This window comes from Dictyostelium discoideum, assembly GCF_000004695.1.
Source record: "Dictyostelium discoideum AX4 chromosome 2 chromosome, whole genome shotgun sequence".
In the NCBI taxonomy this organism is placed as follows: domain Eukaryota; phylum Evosea; class Eumycetozoa; order Dictyosteliales; family Dictyosteliaceae; genus Dictyostelium; species Dictyostelium discoideum.
Window position 1 is genome coordinate 7,648,677 of NC_007088.5, and position 17,433 is coordinate 7,666,109.

At 22.0% G+C, this 17,433-nt stretch overlaps 6 protein-coding genes and 1 non-coding gene across 7 annotated transcripts; 3 read left to right on the top strand and 4 right to left on the bottom strand.

The window, feature by feature from the left end:
* Window positions 1-449: 449 nt before the first annotated feature.
* Window positions 450-3,015, top strand: DDB_G0277311 (hypothetical protein; the record flags this gene model as incomplete). The annotated part of the gene is made up of 6 exons (XM_637600.1): window positions 450-452; window positions 649-1,205; window positions 1,298-1,540; window positions 1,638-2,118; window positions 2,190-2,781; window positions 2,888-3,015. 6 exons carry the CDS (start codon window positions 450-452, stop codon window positions 3,013-3,015), a joined length of 2,004 nt encoding a protein of 667 aa, XP_642692.1.
* A 236-nt stretch (window positions 3,016-3,251) lies between these two features.
* tRNA-Ile-AAU-7 lies at window positions 3,252-3,324 on the top strand. Its single transcript has one exon. It is a non-coding gene; the product is annotated as a tRNA-Ile (tRNA).
* Window positions 3,325-4,011: 687 nt separating this feature from the next.
* iptA (hypothetical protein) lies at window positions 4,012-4,863 on the bottom strand (the record flags this gene model as incomplete). The annotated part of the gene is made up of 1 exon (XM_637601.1): window positions 4,012-4,863. The coding sequence occupies one exon, from the start codon at window positions 4,861-4,863 to the stop codon at window positions 4,012-4,014; it is 852 nt and encodes a 283-aa protein (XP_642693.1).
* A 1,508-nt stretch (window positions 4,864-6,371) lies between these two features.
* Window positions 6,372-9,863, bottom strand: DDB_G0277217 (hypothetical protein; the record flags this gene model as incomplete). Its single annotated transcript, XM_637602.1, has 1 exon — window positions 6,372-9,863. The coding sequence occupies one exon, from the start codon at window positions 9,861-9,863 to the stop codon at window positions 6,372-6,374; it is 3,492 nt and encodes a 1,163-aa protein (XP_642694.1).
* A 526-nt stretch (window positions 9,864-10,389) lies between these two features.
* Window positions 10,390-13,185, bottom strand: DDB_G0277313 (DUF747 family protein; the record flags this gene model as incomplete). The annotated part of the gene is made up of 4 exons (XM_637603.2): window positions 10,390-10,656; window positions 10,761-11,251; window positions 11,357-11,691; window positions 11,792-13,185. 4 exons carry the CDS (start codon window positions 13,183-13,185, stop codon window positions 10,390-10,392), a joined length of 2,487 nt encoding a protein of 828 aa, XP_642695.2.
* A 365-nt stretch (window positions 13,186-13,550) lies between these two features.
* vps13l (hypothetical protein) lies at window positions 13,551-15,627 on the bottom strand (the record flags this gene model as incomplete). The annotated part of the gene is made up of 2 exons (XM_637604.1): window positions 13,551-15,346; window positions 15,462-15,627. 2 exons carry the CDS (start codon window positions 15,625-15,627, stop codon window positions 13,551-13,553), a joined length of 1,962 nt encoding a protein of 653 aa, XP_642696.1.
* A 691-nt stretch (window positions 15,628-16,318) lies between these two features.
* On the top strand, window positions 16,319-17,247 carry DDB_G0277315 (hypothetical protein; the record flags this gene model as incomplete). The annotated part of the gene is made up of 2 exons (XM_637605.1): window positions 16,319-16,653; window positions 16,734-17,247. The coding sequence occupies 2 exons, from the start codon at window positions 16,319-16,321 to the stop codon at window positions 17,245-17,247; spliced, it is 849 nt and encodes a 282-aa protein (XP_642697.1).
* Between the last annotated feature and the right edge of the window lie 186 nt (window positions 17,248-17,433).

Below are 17,433 nucleotides of genomic sequence, written 5' to 3' on the forward strand. Positions count from 1 at the left end.
ATCATTAATTTCATTATTTGAATTGCAATGATTTTATCTTCTTTTTATAATTTTTTTTTTTTGAAATCTTTTTTCAGAATTTGTTTCATTTTATTATTACCCAATAAAATAAATCAAATCCCAACCCCACTTTATTTAATAAATCTGTCAATCAAAATTTAATTAATGATGATTATTTGAAAAAAAAAAAAAAAAAAAAAACAATCACAGAAAAAAGTGTTTTTATTTTTTTTATTTTTTAAATATTTTTGTATTCTTTTCTCATAACTGACCAGAAATTTTTTTATTTATTTTTCTTTTTTTTTTTATTTCTTTTTTTTTCTTATTTTATTTTTTCTTTTGTCCTTTTTTTTTATTTTTTTTATTTTTTTATTTTTTTATATTTTTCTATTTTTTTTATTATTTTTTTTTACTTGAACTGAAATTCTAAATTAAGAAATATCTTAAAGATGGTTTGAGTATATTAATTGGGAGGGAAAAAATTGATGTTTTTTATTTTTAAATTTTTTCATTTTTTTCATTTTTTTTTTTTCATTTTTTTTTTTTTTTTTTTTTTTTTTTTTTTGTTGTTCAACTATTTCGTAAATAATAAGGCAATCAATGTATGACCTAAACACCAATAAATATGGGTTTGGTACACCATCCCAGCAATCACAACCACAACAATTACAACAACAACAATTGCAACAACAACAATTACTACAACAATCACAATTATTACAACCACAATATTTTGAAAAACAACAAATTGCAGATTACATTGACAAAACATTTGAAAAGAAGATAAAAGAATGGAAAACATGGACATTTTCATCAGTTTTCATAATATTCTTACCACTATTATTATTTCAAATGTTATTTTTATCATTTATGTTTTCACCATCACCAAAGTCAACATCAACATCAATGATTTCAGTGATATTAAGAACAACTGGTAACCATATATTTGGAATAATATTATATGTTATTGGTCAATTGATATTAGGTGCATCATATCACTCAATTTGTAGTGTTTATAGACAAGTACCAGCCTCATTCAAAGAGCAATTCACTGTATTATCAATACCACATTTAATATTCATTACTTTAAATACATTAATTCAACCATTATTTTTATATTTCTTTTTCAGCATACCATTGAACAAATTTTCATTATCTTCAATAATTGAAGTTTGTTATCAAGATTTCTCTGAAACAATTCCAGTGTATGTATTTTTTTATCATTATTAAATATATATATATAAATATAAATTAATATTAATTTTAATATTCTTATCATTTTTTTTTTTTATTAAAGAGCAAAATGTGAACTTGAATATAATTTATTCTTTTATTTATTTGTTTTATCATGTATTGGATTAGTTTGTTCAGGTTTATTTAGAATTTATTCGAATCAAGAATTTGTTTATTCATTTCCAAAAGCAAATATACCAACATTCATTCAAATTAAATCTATGCTTTACAATAACTTTTGGATAAGTTTTTACACTTCATTTTATTTATTCTTTTTAGGTTCATTTTTATTAGGTATTTTGTTTTTGTAAGTATTATTAATTCATAATTATTATATAAATAAATAAATAAATAAATTAATAAAATTAGATAAAAATTTACTAATATTAATAAATTATTTTTAGAATTTTATTTAAAACATTTACAATTCAAATTTTAATATTTTCAATTAAATTATGGTGTTTTACATTTGCAATTATTTTCCAAAATTTAACAAGAAATAGATTATTTGAAATTTATTTTACACGTGGTCTTAGATTTACATTGGAAACCTTTAATAGTGTTACATTTGATTCTTCAAATAGTCAACAACAACAACAACAACAACAACAACCACAACAACAACAACAACAACAACAACAAACATTATTTGATAATAAACCAATCATTGAAAATGGTAGTATCTTCTTATTGAAAGCAATCTATAGTTGTGATCCATTAATTCAAGCATTGGGTTGGAAAGATTTCCTTCATCTATCAAAATACTCTCAACCAAGAAGAACTTATCTATATAGAGAAATGAGTGAACTTTTAGATCAACCTTCAATTTTAAAAATTATTCGTCAATATGAAGATCAAATTAATGATTTATCTTTAAAATTATCTGTATGTATTTATATTATTGATTATTTTAATTACTTTAAATTTTTAACTTTATTTTCATTTAAATTATTTAGTGTCCAAGAGAATATTATGAAAGTTTAAATAGTGGCAATATTAAAAAAGAAGATGATAAAAATAAAAATAGTAATAATAATAATAATAATAATAATAATAATAATAATAATAATAATAATAATAATAATAATAATAATAGTAATAATAATAATAATTCAATAATTTTTAAAATTGGTAATAATATTGAAAAAATTATAAAGAAAACATTAAATTTTATAAGTGGTGTAAAGTTTGATTATAATTTATATGAATGTGAAATTAGACAAGCATTATCAAATACACAATCTATACTATGGTCAATTGAATCAATTGGATCATTAATTGTATCAGCACAAATAAATGATGATAGAGAAACTATGGAACTTTTGCATAGATATCAAATTCCTCAAAAGTTTTTAATACCATTATTCCAAATTTTAGCATTGATAGATCAATTGGAAAAAGATTTATCTCATCAAATCGAATTAGATAAATTCACAATCAATAGAGATTATTACTTTTTAAAATCTTTCTCAAATTTAATTGAACCACCTTTAAATTGTTTAGGAATTTTAAAAACTTCAAGACCTCATTTTAGAATTTTTAAACTTGGTAAGTTTTTTTTTTTTTTTATTTATTCAATTTTTTAATTATCTTTTTCACAGTACCTAATTATTACAATTATTATTATTATTATTATTATTATTTCATTATTTAGTTGGTAAAAATATGATTAGTCAAGTACTTGAAACTATTGGTCATCAAATATCAGACATTTCGTTCCCTTATGATTTAAGAACAACTTTGAATAGTTACAGAAATGGTGAATTTAGTATTTATCAATAAATTTTTTTTTAAAGATTTATAATTAAAATATTTGTTTTTTGGGATCTTATTTTTATTTTCTGTTTTGTTTCATTTATTTTACCAAAGTTTTTTTTTATTAACCCTCAATTTCAGGGCTTAATGTTTTTATTGTTTGAAAGCCTTCGATAAATGTTTTATATTATTTTCTTAATATTTTTTTCACAAAAAAATTACAACAAAAATTTTCTTAAATAACCAAAAATCATATGATTATAGCTCGATTAGCTCAGTCGGCAGAGCGTGGTGCTAATAACGCCACGGTCGCAGGTTCGATCCCTGCATCGAGCAATCATCTTTATGGGGAATTGAAACGATCAAAGGTTCGATTTCCTTTGGATACACGTTCTTTGGTGCTTCCAAATCTTATCTCCAATTGGCCATCTAATCAATTAAAATTTTTTTTGATTATATAATTTAACTTTTTTAACTTTCAATACTAACATATTTCAAAAGTAGATACCTAAAAAATGAAAATAATAATAATAATAAAAATAATATTAACTCTAAATTTTAACTAGACTATTTTGAAATTGTAAATTAAAATTTACAATTTGAAAATTCAAAATAAAAAAAGGAATAACTTTTTTACATTTTGAAATTAAAATTCATAAATAAAACTATTAATTATTGTTATTTCCTTTAATATATAAACTTTGATTAATCAATATTATAAAAAAAATTAAAATTAATTGCTGTTTATTTCTTTTAATGGATAAACACTGATTAATCAATATTAATAATAATTAAATAAAATTTTTATAATTAAATAATCAATATTAAATAATAAACAAACTAACAAACAAACAAACAAACAAACAAACAAACAAACAAACAAACAAACAAACAAACAAACAAACAAATAAATAAATAATTAATTATTTTAAAAAAATTATTTTGAAGTATTAATTAAGAAATTTAAGTTTATTAAGAAATTTTTTTAAAACTTTAAAGTTAATTAAATTTTTTTTTTTTTTTTTAATTAATTTCAATATTTTTTAAACAATATTCAATTGATTTTGGTAATTGTTTAATCAAGCTATCGATTAATTCAATTTGTGATAGTGCATAATTATAGTGAGCCAATGTTATAGTTTCAATCAATTGTGATTGAATTTCATTTAAATAATTTGGATCCAACTTTGATGTTATATTTTTCTGATCATATTGCTTATCTAAAAAGTGAATAACATCTTCAATACCAACCAAACCAACTAAAGATATTAAAACTTGTTTAATTTTTTCATAATATTCTAAATTAATTTCTCCTTGAGCATTAACAGTTTTACCTTTATTTAAAATTCTTTTAACTTCTAAAATTTGAGAGTCATTTCCTTCTTCTGTTGGGAATAACATTTGAGAGACTCTTTTAAAAATTTTAGCTTTATATAATTTATGATTATCAATGGAATCGCTGGGTCTAATATATATTACACAGGTGATTTTATAGGGAAGTTTATTAATTTTTGTGAGTAGCTCTTTTAACAAACTTATTGAGCCTCCTTCAAATATACAGCCATAACCCTTTTCATTTGGTAAATTTTGGGTGTCATAATTATTCTTTATTTCATTTAAAATGTTTATTAATTTATTAACATAAAAAGTTTTTTTTATATTTTCATTCCCTGGTTCTACCAATAAATCGGTTAAGTAAATCCTTTTACTACCAAAATATTCGCTTTCATCGGGTCTACCAGATGTAATACTTAATTCTGGAAAACATTGAATTCTATCTAAAACTACAACAGGGGCATTATATTTTTTTGAATAATTTATTGACAAGTCTGTTTTGCCAACTCCAGTAGAACCGATAATTAATAAAATCTTCATTTTATTTTTTTAAAAAATATATTTTTTTTTATTTTTTTTTTATTTATTTAAAATAAATCTTTATTATTATTATTATTATTTTTTTTTTTTTTTATTTTTTTTTTAATATTATTTTTTATTTTTTTTTAAGTTGGCCATATAAATGGTTTTGTATGTGTAAAATAATATATTTTATTTTTTATTTTTCTTAATCGAAAAATTGAGAGTAATAAATATTTTTTTTTTTTTTTTTTTTTTTTAAAAAAAGTCTTATTTTATAGTTTTGACTTGTAATTTTTCCAAGTTTTTTTTTTTTTTTTTTTTTTTTTAGAAATAAAATTTAATTTAATTTAACTAAAATGAAATAGATCTCAATTTTTTACTAAAAATATAAAAAAAAAATGAAAAAAAAATAAAAAATTAAAAAGAAAAAAAACAAAAAAAAAAGATTAAAATAAAATAAAATTAAAAAATTAAAAATAAAATAATAAAAAAAAGTCTTTTTTATATTTTGCATTTTAATTTGGCCGTATCAAAACTGCTGTTTTAGTAGTAGCATTAATGGTTTAAACCATTTTTTAAAAAAAAAATAATATTGAGGGTTAATAAGAGATTTTACCTTTATATAGTATGATCCCCAAAAAAAAAAAAAAAAAAATCTTTCTGCAGATCCTCCTAAAAAAAAAAATAAAAAAAAAAACAAAAAATACATTTTTAAATGATTTAATTAATTTTAGAAAACATAAAAAAACAAGTCATCCGATATCAAATATCTTTTTAAAAACTAATGTCAAAAAAAAAAAAACTCATTTTTGTGAGTGTGAGTGTAAAAAATATACATATATACAACTTCCAAATTAAGAAATTAAAAATTATTTTTTAAACACAAAATATCATATTTAATAAAGAGGCAAAAATGGTTAGAAAACAAATAGTTAACAATTTTGTGTTTATACTTAAATAACTTCTCTTTTTTTTCACTGGGAAACCTTTTTTGATATTCAGTTATTATATTTTTTAAAAGTCACTATTGTTTTTTATTTTAATAGATAACGAATAAATAACTTAAAATTAACAAGAAATAATAAAATAAAATAAAATAAAAAAAATAAAAAAATAAAAAAAAAACTGTGGGTGTTAAAATTATTATTATTATTAATTATTATTATTATTATTATTATTATTATTTTTATTATTATTATTATTATTATTATTATTATTATTATTATTATTATTATTATTATTATTATTATTATTATTATTATTATTATTATTATTATTATTTTTATTTTTATGATTATTTTTATTTTTATTTTTATTGTTATTGTTATTGTTATTATTTTTTTTTTATTTTTTTTTTTATTTTTTTTTTTTACATCGGTAGTTACAATTATAATTAGGTAATTGAATAAATATCTTTTTATTTTTATTTATTTTGTTTTATTTTTATTTTTATTTTTAGATTTTTTTATTACTAAAAAAAAAATAAAAAAATAAAAAAAAACTGAGGGAGATAAGGTCTTGAATGATTAATGTTTCCAAGATGGTTTATCATCTTCGTCGTAATCGTCCTCATCATCGTCGTCGTCGTCATCATTTGCGTTGTTATTAATGTTGCTTCCGGATTTTAAGATAGTTTCTGTTGGAATTTCTTCATAGTCTTGTTCTTCTTCGTCTTGATTTTCATTATTATTATTATTATTATTATCGTCATTCATGTTATCAGCAGCATCTTCATCTTGATTATCATAAGCATCTTCATCAAATTCATCATCGCTACTCTTTTCTTTTATAGTTTGTTTAAATTGAGATTGGAGTTGTTGTTTTTGTTGAAGTTGTTTTGCTAGTATTTGTTGTTGTTGTTGTTGTAGTTTTTGTTGTAATTGTGATAGCTGTTGTTGTGGTAGTTGTGGTAGTTGTTGTTTACTGAATTGAGGTAATAGTTGTTTTTCTTTATCTTGAACCCACTGTATATTTAAACTCTTTCCTTTATAAACTTTGGCAACAACAAACACCCTTTCAGCGGATTGTCTTTTACCAAATTTAATTTGAATTGAATTCTCCTCTTGAATAACTGATTCTATATCGGTGAATAATTGTTTCAATAATGACTCATTTTTAAATTCTAAAGGAGGATCAATAATTTGAATTGTAGTGGTTGTATTATCAATTAGTATACTATTATTCTTTGGTTTCTTTGCTATTATTGGTTTTTGTGCCACTAATCTTGGTGGTAACTTTTTAAAATTAGGTTTATTTGGTATTATAGGAGTAGTAGTAGTTGTGGTTGTAGGTATGGAGGTAATAGTAGTAGTAGCTGTTGCAGCAGAGGTTATAGTATTTGGGTCAATACCTAAACTCTTTGCTTCAGATTCTAATTCTTTTAATGTATTTGATAATTGTTCAATATTACCACTACCAGGTGCACCTTCAATTTCAATAGAGGTAGATGTTGGTGTAGTTGGTGTAGTTGGTGTTGTTGGTGTAGTTGGTGTAGTTGGCATTGGTGTAGTTGGTGTTGATATATTATTAAGGGTAGTAATTGTTGTTGATGTTGATGGTTGTGGTGTTGATGTTGAAGTTGAAGTTGATGGTGGTATTAAAACTGTTGATGCTGTTGTTGTTGTTGTTGTTGTTGTTGTTGCTGCTGCTGAAGTAGTAGAATTTAATTGATTTAATTGATTTGTAGTTTGTTGATCTTTTTGTAAAGATTCAGTGATTGACTTTGTTAATTGTTTAATTGATTCTTTTATTGCATCTTTTTCTTTTTCATCTTTACAGATTGCCAATTTAGTGAGTAATTGCTTTTGAAGATCTAATTGTTGATTTCTTAATTCCTCTCTAGATTTAACGACTAAAACTAGTTCTTTCTTCTTTTCAGATTGTTTTTCCAATAGTTTTTTTCTATCCTCTAGCTTCTTTAACAATTGCTGTTCACGAATTTTCATTAAATCTTGATCACGTTTCTCTTTCTCTTCTTTCTTCTTTTGAATTTGTTCTTGTTTCTCTTGTTGTTCTTCAAATTTAGTTTTCTTTGCAGTTGCATGATCGAATGAATCCTCCCAAAACAATTTAATGAAACGATTATTCATTATTGCTTCTGGTGATTTCATAGCTTTCATAGCTTCAGAGTTATTACTAAATTCAATCATAGATTTTGCTGTTGATAATTTCGTTATATTTGTAATAGTTCCAAACTTTGAGAAATGTTCTCTTATCTCTTCTTCAATATTTTGTTGTAATGGTATGTTGGTAATAACCAATTTTGTTGATTCTGAACTTGGGCAATTTGATGATGTTTTAATATTATCATATTGTTTATTACCTCTATTATTGTTATTATTGTTATTTTGGAAATCATTAAATTCTTCATCATCTTCATTATTATAATTATTGCTGTTATTATTATTATTAATATTATTATTGTTATTATTATTAATATTATTATTGTTATTATTATTATTATTGTTATTATAAATATTATTATTGTTATTATTATTATTAATATTAAAATCCATATTATTGAAGTCCATATTATTATTATTGTTGTTATTATTATGATTATTGAAATCCATTTGATTTTGATTCATTTGACCTATATACATTTGATTTTGATCCATCATTGAGAATGATGGTTGATTATTATTTATGTTATTATTATTATTATTATTGTTATTATTAAATGATGAGAAAATCATTTGATTTGGCGATATATTAGCATTGTCGAATGGGAATGGTGGAGAATTATTGTCACTAACATTATTGACTGGTATATTAAAATTATTATTGTTATTGTTATTATTATTATCATCATCAAACCTATTGTTAAATTTCCTAAAATTATTATTATTATTATTATCAAAATCATTAAAATTACCACCATTATACATATATCCATTATTATTATTATTGTTATTGTTATTGTTCATGTTTTGATTATTGTTATTGATCATATCAATATTATTATTATTATTATTGTTATTATTATTATTATTATTTAATAAGCTAAGATCATGTGAGAAATTACAACTATCTCCACGTGTACAAATACCATTCTTTTCAATGTATTTACATATTCTTGTACTCTTCGGGAACTTTTTAAAACTATTATTATTATTATTGTTATTAAACTCATCATTTGTCGATCTTCTTTTAAATCTGTTTGCACCACTACCATTTCTATATGTGTTGTTACCTGTCATATTATTATTGTTATTATTATTATTATTGTTGTTGTTGTTGTTATTATTATTATTATTATTAAATTCATCAAGTGGTTGGGGTGAATTTGATCTTGATCTTGATCTTTTTCTTGTATGAGTTGTAAGTGATGATGAGGATGGAGAAATAGATCTTTCTCTTTCTCTTTCTCTCTCTCTCTCTCTATATCTATTAGAGGAGGAGGAGGAAGAAGAAGAATTGTTATTATAGTCTCTATCATTATGATCTCTTTCTCTACTATTTCTATTTCTATCTCTATCTCTATCCCTTTCACGATCTCTTTCTCTTTCACGATCTCTTTCTCTGTCCTTATTTCTATCCCTTTCACGATCTCTTTCTCTTTCACGATCTCTGTCTCTATCTCTGTCTCTCTCTCTTTCAAGCCTGTCCCTATCTCTGTCTCTTTCTCTGTCTCTTTCTCTTTCTCTTTCTCTTTCACCTCTATCTCTATCACTTCTATCTCTATTTTCTCTTTCTCTTTCTCTCTCTCTTTCTCTACTATCTCTATTTGTAATTGTAATATTACTAGGTGATATTATTGGTGAAGTGGTTGATTTTGAGAAATAATTTGTTGAATTTAATTTTGAAACTAGAGTATTGATGAATGATTTTGTATTTTCATGTAAAAAATCCTCCAAATCTTTAGAGAATGTTTCCTCTAAATCCTTTCTTGTTTGAAATCCATTTGATAGAAATTCTTTAATGTAATCCGATAAGGATGATGGATCAAATTCACATATTGGATCTAAGGTTTGAATTAAAAACTTACTAAATTCTGGATCCTCTGTCAATTCTACCATGCTTTTTTTTTTTTTTTTTATATTTATATTTATAAATATTTTAATAATTAAATATAATATTAGATATGTATATTATATATATACTAATAAATATACTAATAAATATATATCTATTTGATATTTAAAACAATATAATTTGAGAATTAATTTAATGAACGAAAAAAAAAATATATAAAAAAAAAAAAATCTTTTTTTTTTTAATTTAATTTTTAATTTTTAATTTTTAATTTTTAATTTTTAATTTTTAATTTTTAATTTTCTTACCTTTTTTACTTTGTATTGGTATTATTAAAGGAAATATTTCCTCTTTTGTAAAAAAAAAAATTTTATAAATATTATATTATTTGTTTAAAAAAAAAAAAAGTAATGAAAAATAAAAAAAAAAAAAAAAAAAAATTTAAAAATGAAAAATAAAAAAAAAAAAAAAAAAAAAAAAAAAAAATAAATTAGGTTGTGGATGACATTTCTAAAAAAAAAAATGATTGCCTCTTTTCGTTTATTTTTATTTTTAATTTTTTTTTTTCTTTTAATTGTTTTTTTTATCATTTGTTGTTGAAGTTGAGGTTGATGTTGTTGAAGTGGTATTTAATGAATTTGATGATGATGAAGATGATGATGATGATAAAATAGTTGTTGTTGTGTTATCATAATTGGTGGTTTTTGATAAACATTGACCGAGGATAATGATTTTTATAAATATTTTTAAAAGTACAAGACATATATAAATTTGAACCATTAAAAATATACCAAAAATACCTTTTGATGGAATGAATTTATGAAATACTCTTACAACCTAAAATATTAAAAAAAAAAAAAAAAAAAAAAAAAAAAAAATTAGTAAATAAATAAATAATGATGGTTTTATAATATATTATATAAAATGAGAGGAAATTTTACAATTGAAGCTAATGGAAATGGTACAAAACCAATTATATTATTTACACCCCATGAACTTTCAGTGAAATTTCTATTCCTTGGGTCAACTATTGTATCGGATAAGAGTACAAAGAATTTTGAATACATTTGAGGTGAGAATTTATTGAATTTAGTGATAAAAGCATGTTTGATCGCATCAACTAAAACTTCAGAACCCCAAACAGTACCAACCACTGTTAACATATTAATTGCAAAATCCCAAGATAAATCCCAATTTAAATCTGAAAGGTTTTGAAAAATAATAATTGTAAGGAAAATAAATGCTTGGAATCTCTCTACAATATCACTACATGAAATTTGAAATAAATTCTCCTTTTCAAATCTTTTAAATACTGATCCTTTTAATTCAACAAATTGATTTGATATCATCAATGTTAACAATGCATTATTATATGAATTAATTGCAACATTTAATGTAATAACCTGTGAAAATAATACTAATGAATGTAAACCTAAAATAAAATTAAAAAAAAAAAAAAAAAAAAAAAGTATTATTAATATAATAAATATTTATTATATTTAGAAAAAGAAAAAAAAAAAAAAAAAAAAAAACTTACAAACATATCCTGTTGCAACCAAAAGATGAGTGAATGGACCTAAAATTCTAGTTTCATTCCTTTGTTTTGGTACTAACCCATCCTGTCTATTTCTATTTGAACTTGTAAGACTGAATGACATCCAATATAGAGAATCAAAAATATCTTGACCAAAACTACAACATAGTTTATCCAATACCTCCAAGACATTGTATATCACGTATAGTTTAATGACTGCTTGACCTCTAATATAATGATAAAGCATTGATGAATCAATAAAATTTAAAAATACAAAACATGTTACCCAAATAAATCCTCTAAATAAATCAAATATTTGATTGGTTGTTAATTTATTTCTATATAAAAAAAAAAAAAAAAAAAAAAAAATAAGGTTAGTATTATTGTTTAAACTTATTTTTAAAAAAGGAGTAGTATAACTAAAATAAATAATAATACTTTTTAGAAAAAGGTGAAATTAAAAATTTTAAAAATGATAAAAAGAATCGGATTGGTAAAAATGTAAATAAAAATAAAAATGAATCGAAACAAACCAAAAACCCAAATGAAATTAATTTTTCAAGTTCCCATGGCACATGAACAAAATTATAAACTTGTTCTCTCTTTAATGTATCATTTGCTTCATTTGATAAATATCCACCATGAATTTCATCATAAAGGTATGTTTTAAATGACCATAATGATGTTGATTTCTTTTTTGGTTCAACTTTTATTGATGTTGTTGTTGCTGTTGTTGTTGTTGCTGTTGTTGCTGTTGTTGTTGTTGTTGTAGTTGTTGCTGCTGCGGTCATTGTTATTGATGATGTGGTGGTATTTCCTGATGAGGATTGTTCAATACCATTGTTTTTATCCTCATTAATATCTGTTAGATTATTATTATTTTTGCTGTTGTTGTTGTTATTATTATCATTATTATCATTATTATTACTTTGAGGAGTTGTTTGTATATTTTCAGTACTTTTAACTAACAATGGGGTAGAGGGTATTTGAGATTTAGTATTACTTGCTGTTGATGAGGTTGAGTTTATTGGATCATTTATTAAAGTACCCAAATTTGGGAAAGGAATCGGAGAATTTGATTTTTGAGTTGAAATGGTTCTAGATGCTAATACTGGTGTTTTTTCATATGAAAATGGTTGTTGTGATGATGGTTGTTGTGTTGTTTGAGTTTGTGGTTGTGGTTGTGGTTGAGTTTGTTGATCAATAATTTTTGGTGTTATAGGTCTAAAAATTGAATTTTGTTGTTGTTGTTGTTGCAGTTGTTGTTGAATTTGTTGAATTTGTTGTTGTAATTGTTGTAATTGTTGTTGTTGTAAATATAATTGTTGTTGTTGTTGTTGCTGTTGTTGTAATTGATTTTTATTTAAAAGTATATTAATTAATTCTTGATTATCATTGGTACAATTGATATTATTCTCGAGGATACCGTTAATATTTAAAATGTTTTCCTTATTGTTAATTAATTTATTAATGATTGGTGGTGAAACTGCAATTGGTGATGTCATAACACAAGTTGAATCAATTACAGAATTTAAATCAAAACTATCCTTTAAATTACCACTACTATTACTATTACTATTTGTTATATGATTACCACTACTAACATTATTACTATTATTATTATTATTGTTATTAATAGTATTATTATTATTAATATTAATTGGTATTTTTGGTGACATTGGAATTATAGATTCATTTTTTACAATATTATCTAATAAATCTTGTTCTTCTTGTGTAATGTTTGGTTTTATTGGTATTAATTGAAGTGGTAATAGTTCATTATTATTTGTACTAGTCGGAATTGATTCATAAAGAATGTTTTTATCTTCCATATTGGAATTCTCTAAAATATTATTAATAATTTTTAAAACTATGAGAAGATATAAAAATTATGTGTGTGTGTTTATTATTATGTGTTTTAATATTCAAAGAAAAAAAAAAAAAAAAAAAAAAAAAAAAAAAAACAAAAAAAAACAAAAAAAAAAAAAAAATTAAAAAAAAAAGGCAAAAAAATTAAAAAAAAAAAAGGAAAAAAAATCTTTACCCCATTCCCATATTTATATTAATATTTTATTATTTTATAAAATACTATATTTGCTAAATTTTTTTGAAATCTTGGAAAACCTAAAAAAAAAAAGTTTTTATTTATTTTTGGTTTTTTTATATTATTTTTTTTTTTTTTGTTTTTTTTTTTTTTTTAATTTTCATTTGGATTAACATAAGTTTCACCTTCACTATCAGAATCCAAATTATTATTATTATTATTATTATTTGATTTTTCATCGATTTTCATTTCAATTGCATTGATGATAGTATGAGGAGTATTTGCTATACCTTCAGCAGTTTTACCAGCCATTTCAATGATACCAGAGGCTGGTTTAACGATTGCACCCATTAAACCTTTACCAACACCTTTAAAGAAACCTTTTGCTTTATTATTTTCATCTTCACGTAAACCTTTGATTGGTTCAGTTACTATACCAGTGACACCCAAATATAAATTTTTACTTAAACTAATTGTACCTTGAGCTATACCTTCGAAAATATGAGATGCCTCTCTCTCTTTGACTTGATCGGCATCTGAGAAACCCATTAGATCTTCATGATCACCATGGAACACTGTTGCAGGTGTGTTTCTTAAACCTTCGGCTGTTTTAATTAAAAATCCAGATCCACCTTTAACAGGTGAAGTTACAGCACCGAGTAACCCCTTACCAACACCTTTAAAGAATCCTTTGACTTTATTATCTTGGTTATCGACAATGTTTATAATTGGTTCTGCAACGATACCCGACAAACCAGTGGCAATGTTTGTACCAAATAAAATTGCACCTTCAACTATACCTTGAACTATATGAACTGCTTCTTTCTCCTCACCATCGAATTGACTCTGAATACTACTATCATCCTCTTCACCCTCTTCCAATGCACATGAATTACTCTTATATTTACCACTTTTATTCTTTCTATTAGAATATGGATTTTTAAATATTGTACCACCACCACCACTTTCTGATCCAACTTCATCCTCATCCTCCTCCTCCTCTTCCTCCTCTTCAAAAATTTGTTCAACTAAACCACTATCTAAATTCTTTACCATAATTGAATTCTCTGGTTTCTTCTTTTTATTTGATTGTGGTGTTTTTGGTAATGATTTATTTGGTGGTTTTGGTTTATTATCTATTTTATTTTCTACATTTTCAATTTCTTTTTCAGTTTCAGATGATGATGAATAAAATACACCACCTTCACTCTTACTATTACTATTATCATCATTTTCATTATTATTATTATTATTATTATTATTATTATTATTATTATTATTATTATTATCATCATCATTGTCATCATCGTCGTCATAATCATAAACACTTTTACTTTTATTATTTTTATTTTTATTACCATTATTTAAAATATGTTCTTCTTCATCACTATCACCAATGATTTTCTCTTTTTTATAAATTTTCTTTCTATTTAATTCTGAATTTGAACTATTTTTTAATTTCTTTTTTTCATTTTTATTATTATTATTATTTGTTGTGGAATTTGATTCTGATGATCTTGATGGTGAAGGTGATGTTTGTTGTTGTGGTTTTATATTTGTAGATGATGATCTTGATAATGATGGTGATGGTAGAGGTGATGGTGTGGATGGTGTATGTAAATCATTTACATCAATTAAATTATTACTATTACTATTATTACTATTTATACCAATTGTGAATGGGTCATCCTCTTCATGAATTAAATTATCTAAATCAATCTTTTCCGTTATTTTAGAATCTATATCACTTTGAATTGAATTTTTATCTCTAATAAAATAAGGTGAATCGGTTTTCATTGGACTTTTTAATTCAATATTTTCAACAATATTCCCACCAATACTGTTACTTTTTTTAAGATTATTTGATTTTTTTAATATGTCTTGAATTTTATTATCATATTCGTCATCTTCATCATCATCATCCTCTTCATCTCTTCCAATAATTACATCTATTATTTTTTTAAAATTTGAAAAAAAAAAAAAAAAAAAAAAAAAAAAAATTCAATGTTAGTGTTGGTTTTTTTTTTTTTTTTTCTAATGATTAAAAAAATAAATCTTAGTTACCTTTATTAACTAAACCTCTTATGTGTAAAGAATCTTCTTGATTATCATCTTGAGAATGTTTTTCTTTATCACACTTTTTACAAAAATAAGCATCACATGCACAACAATAAATTGTAACAAGTTTGTCATGTTGTTGACATTTTAATTCGGATATATTTAATTTCATTTATTTAGTGATTTTAAAAAAAATAAAAGAAAAAAATAAAAAAAAAAAATAAAAAAATGTTTTATTTTAATATTATTATTATTACAAATTTAAATAAATTTAAATTAATTTTTTTAAAAAAAAAAAAATTATAATGTGAAAAAAAAAACAAAAAAATATTTTGTGGATATTATTATTAATTCTGTTTTATGCGATATTTATTCAAAAAAAAAAAAAAAAAAAAAAAAAAAAAAAAAAAAAAGCAAACAAAAAAAAAAAAAAAATCAATATTGGTTTTATATTTTTTTTATTTTTATTTTTTTTTTTTTTTTTTTTTTCAACGTCGACAACCCGTTTAAGATTTCAAAAACAGAGTGATGTATTTAGATTAAATTTGTTTTATTTTAAAAATTTTTTTTTGCTATAAATATATTTTTAATATTTTTTATTTTATTAAAATTTTTTATTTTTTTGTGGTGGGGGTGTGGAGAAATTATCCAATGAGGAAATAAACTTTTATTATTTTTTTTTTTTAAATTTATTTTTTTAATCTTTTTTTTTTTTTTTTTTATTTTTTTTTACTCTTTTAAATTTTTAAATAATAAATAAAACAACATAAAAAATACATAGCAATAAAAAGAAATAAAAGTAAAAAAAAAAAAAAATATATGAACTATAATTATTAAAAAAAAAAAAAAAAAAAAAAAAATTAATGACAACTGGTGGATTATCAAAATCTAGTGGATTAGATGAAGCTAGTGGTAGTGGTACTGGTAATAAAAAGAATAAAAATGAAAATGGAACTTTAAAAAGAAGTCAAAGTGTTTTTGAAACAAATAAAAAAGTTTCAAAATTTCCATTTTTAATTATTTGGAGTTTGGTTATGAATTGTTGTACATTAGGAATTTCAATTTTATTTATAGCACTTTATTGGAATTCAAATTGTTCCACATCAATTGCATTCTTATTCATTTATTCAATTATTTTTATTGGTAATATAGGTTTTGGAACATTCTTTCATCTTCGTTTTTCAAAAAATTGGGAATTGTAAGTTGTTATTATTATAATTTTATAAAAAATAAAAAACTAATTTCTAAATTTAAAAAATAATAATTAAAATAATTTAGTACAAATAAAAAGAGAAATATAATATGGGTATCATTTATAATGTTTTTTGCAATTTCTGTTACAATATTTATAATTGCGATTTTTATAAAAGAAAGTTCATCATGTTCTAAAAAAGGTCAATTAAGTAATATGGTTAGAGCAAATGGTGTTATTGATTTAGTATTTTTGGCTGGTTTATTATTTTTCAATATTGTAACTTTATGTTCATTCAGTACTGAAAGAAGAAGAAAAAAAAATAATAAAAATAATGTAGAGTTGGAAGAAGCAAATGTTAGTAATTATAAATCAAATAATTCAATTAAAAATTATCCAACACCACCACCACCACAACAACAACAACAACAACAAATACCACCAAGTGCACCTTATCCTCATCAATCACAAAATCAATATTATGATAACATCAACAATAACATCAACAATAACAATTTACCATATCAACCTCAAGTAATACATTATAATCCTCATGATCATTTACCACCCTATCCATCTTCTGCAAGAGATAATATTTAAAAAAAATAAAAGAAATAAAAAAAAAAAAAAAAAGATAATAAAATTTTAAAAAAATTAAATTTATTTTAAATTTATTTTTTCATCAAAAAAATAAGTTTATACTTATAAATATAATTTTATGATTTAATTAAACAGTTTATTTTTATTTTTATTTTTTTTCTTTAAATACTTGTGGGAATCATGATT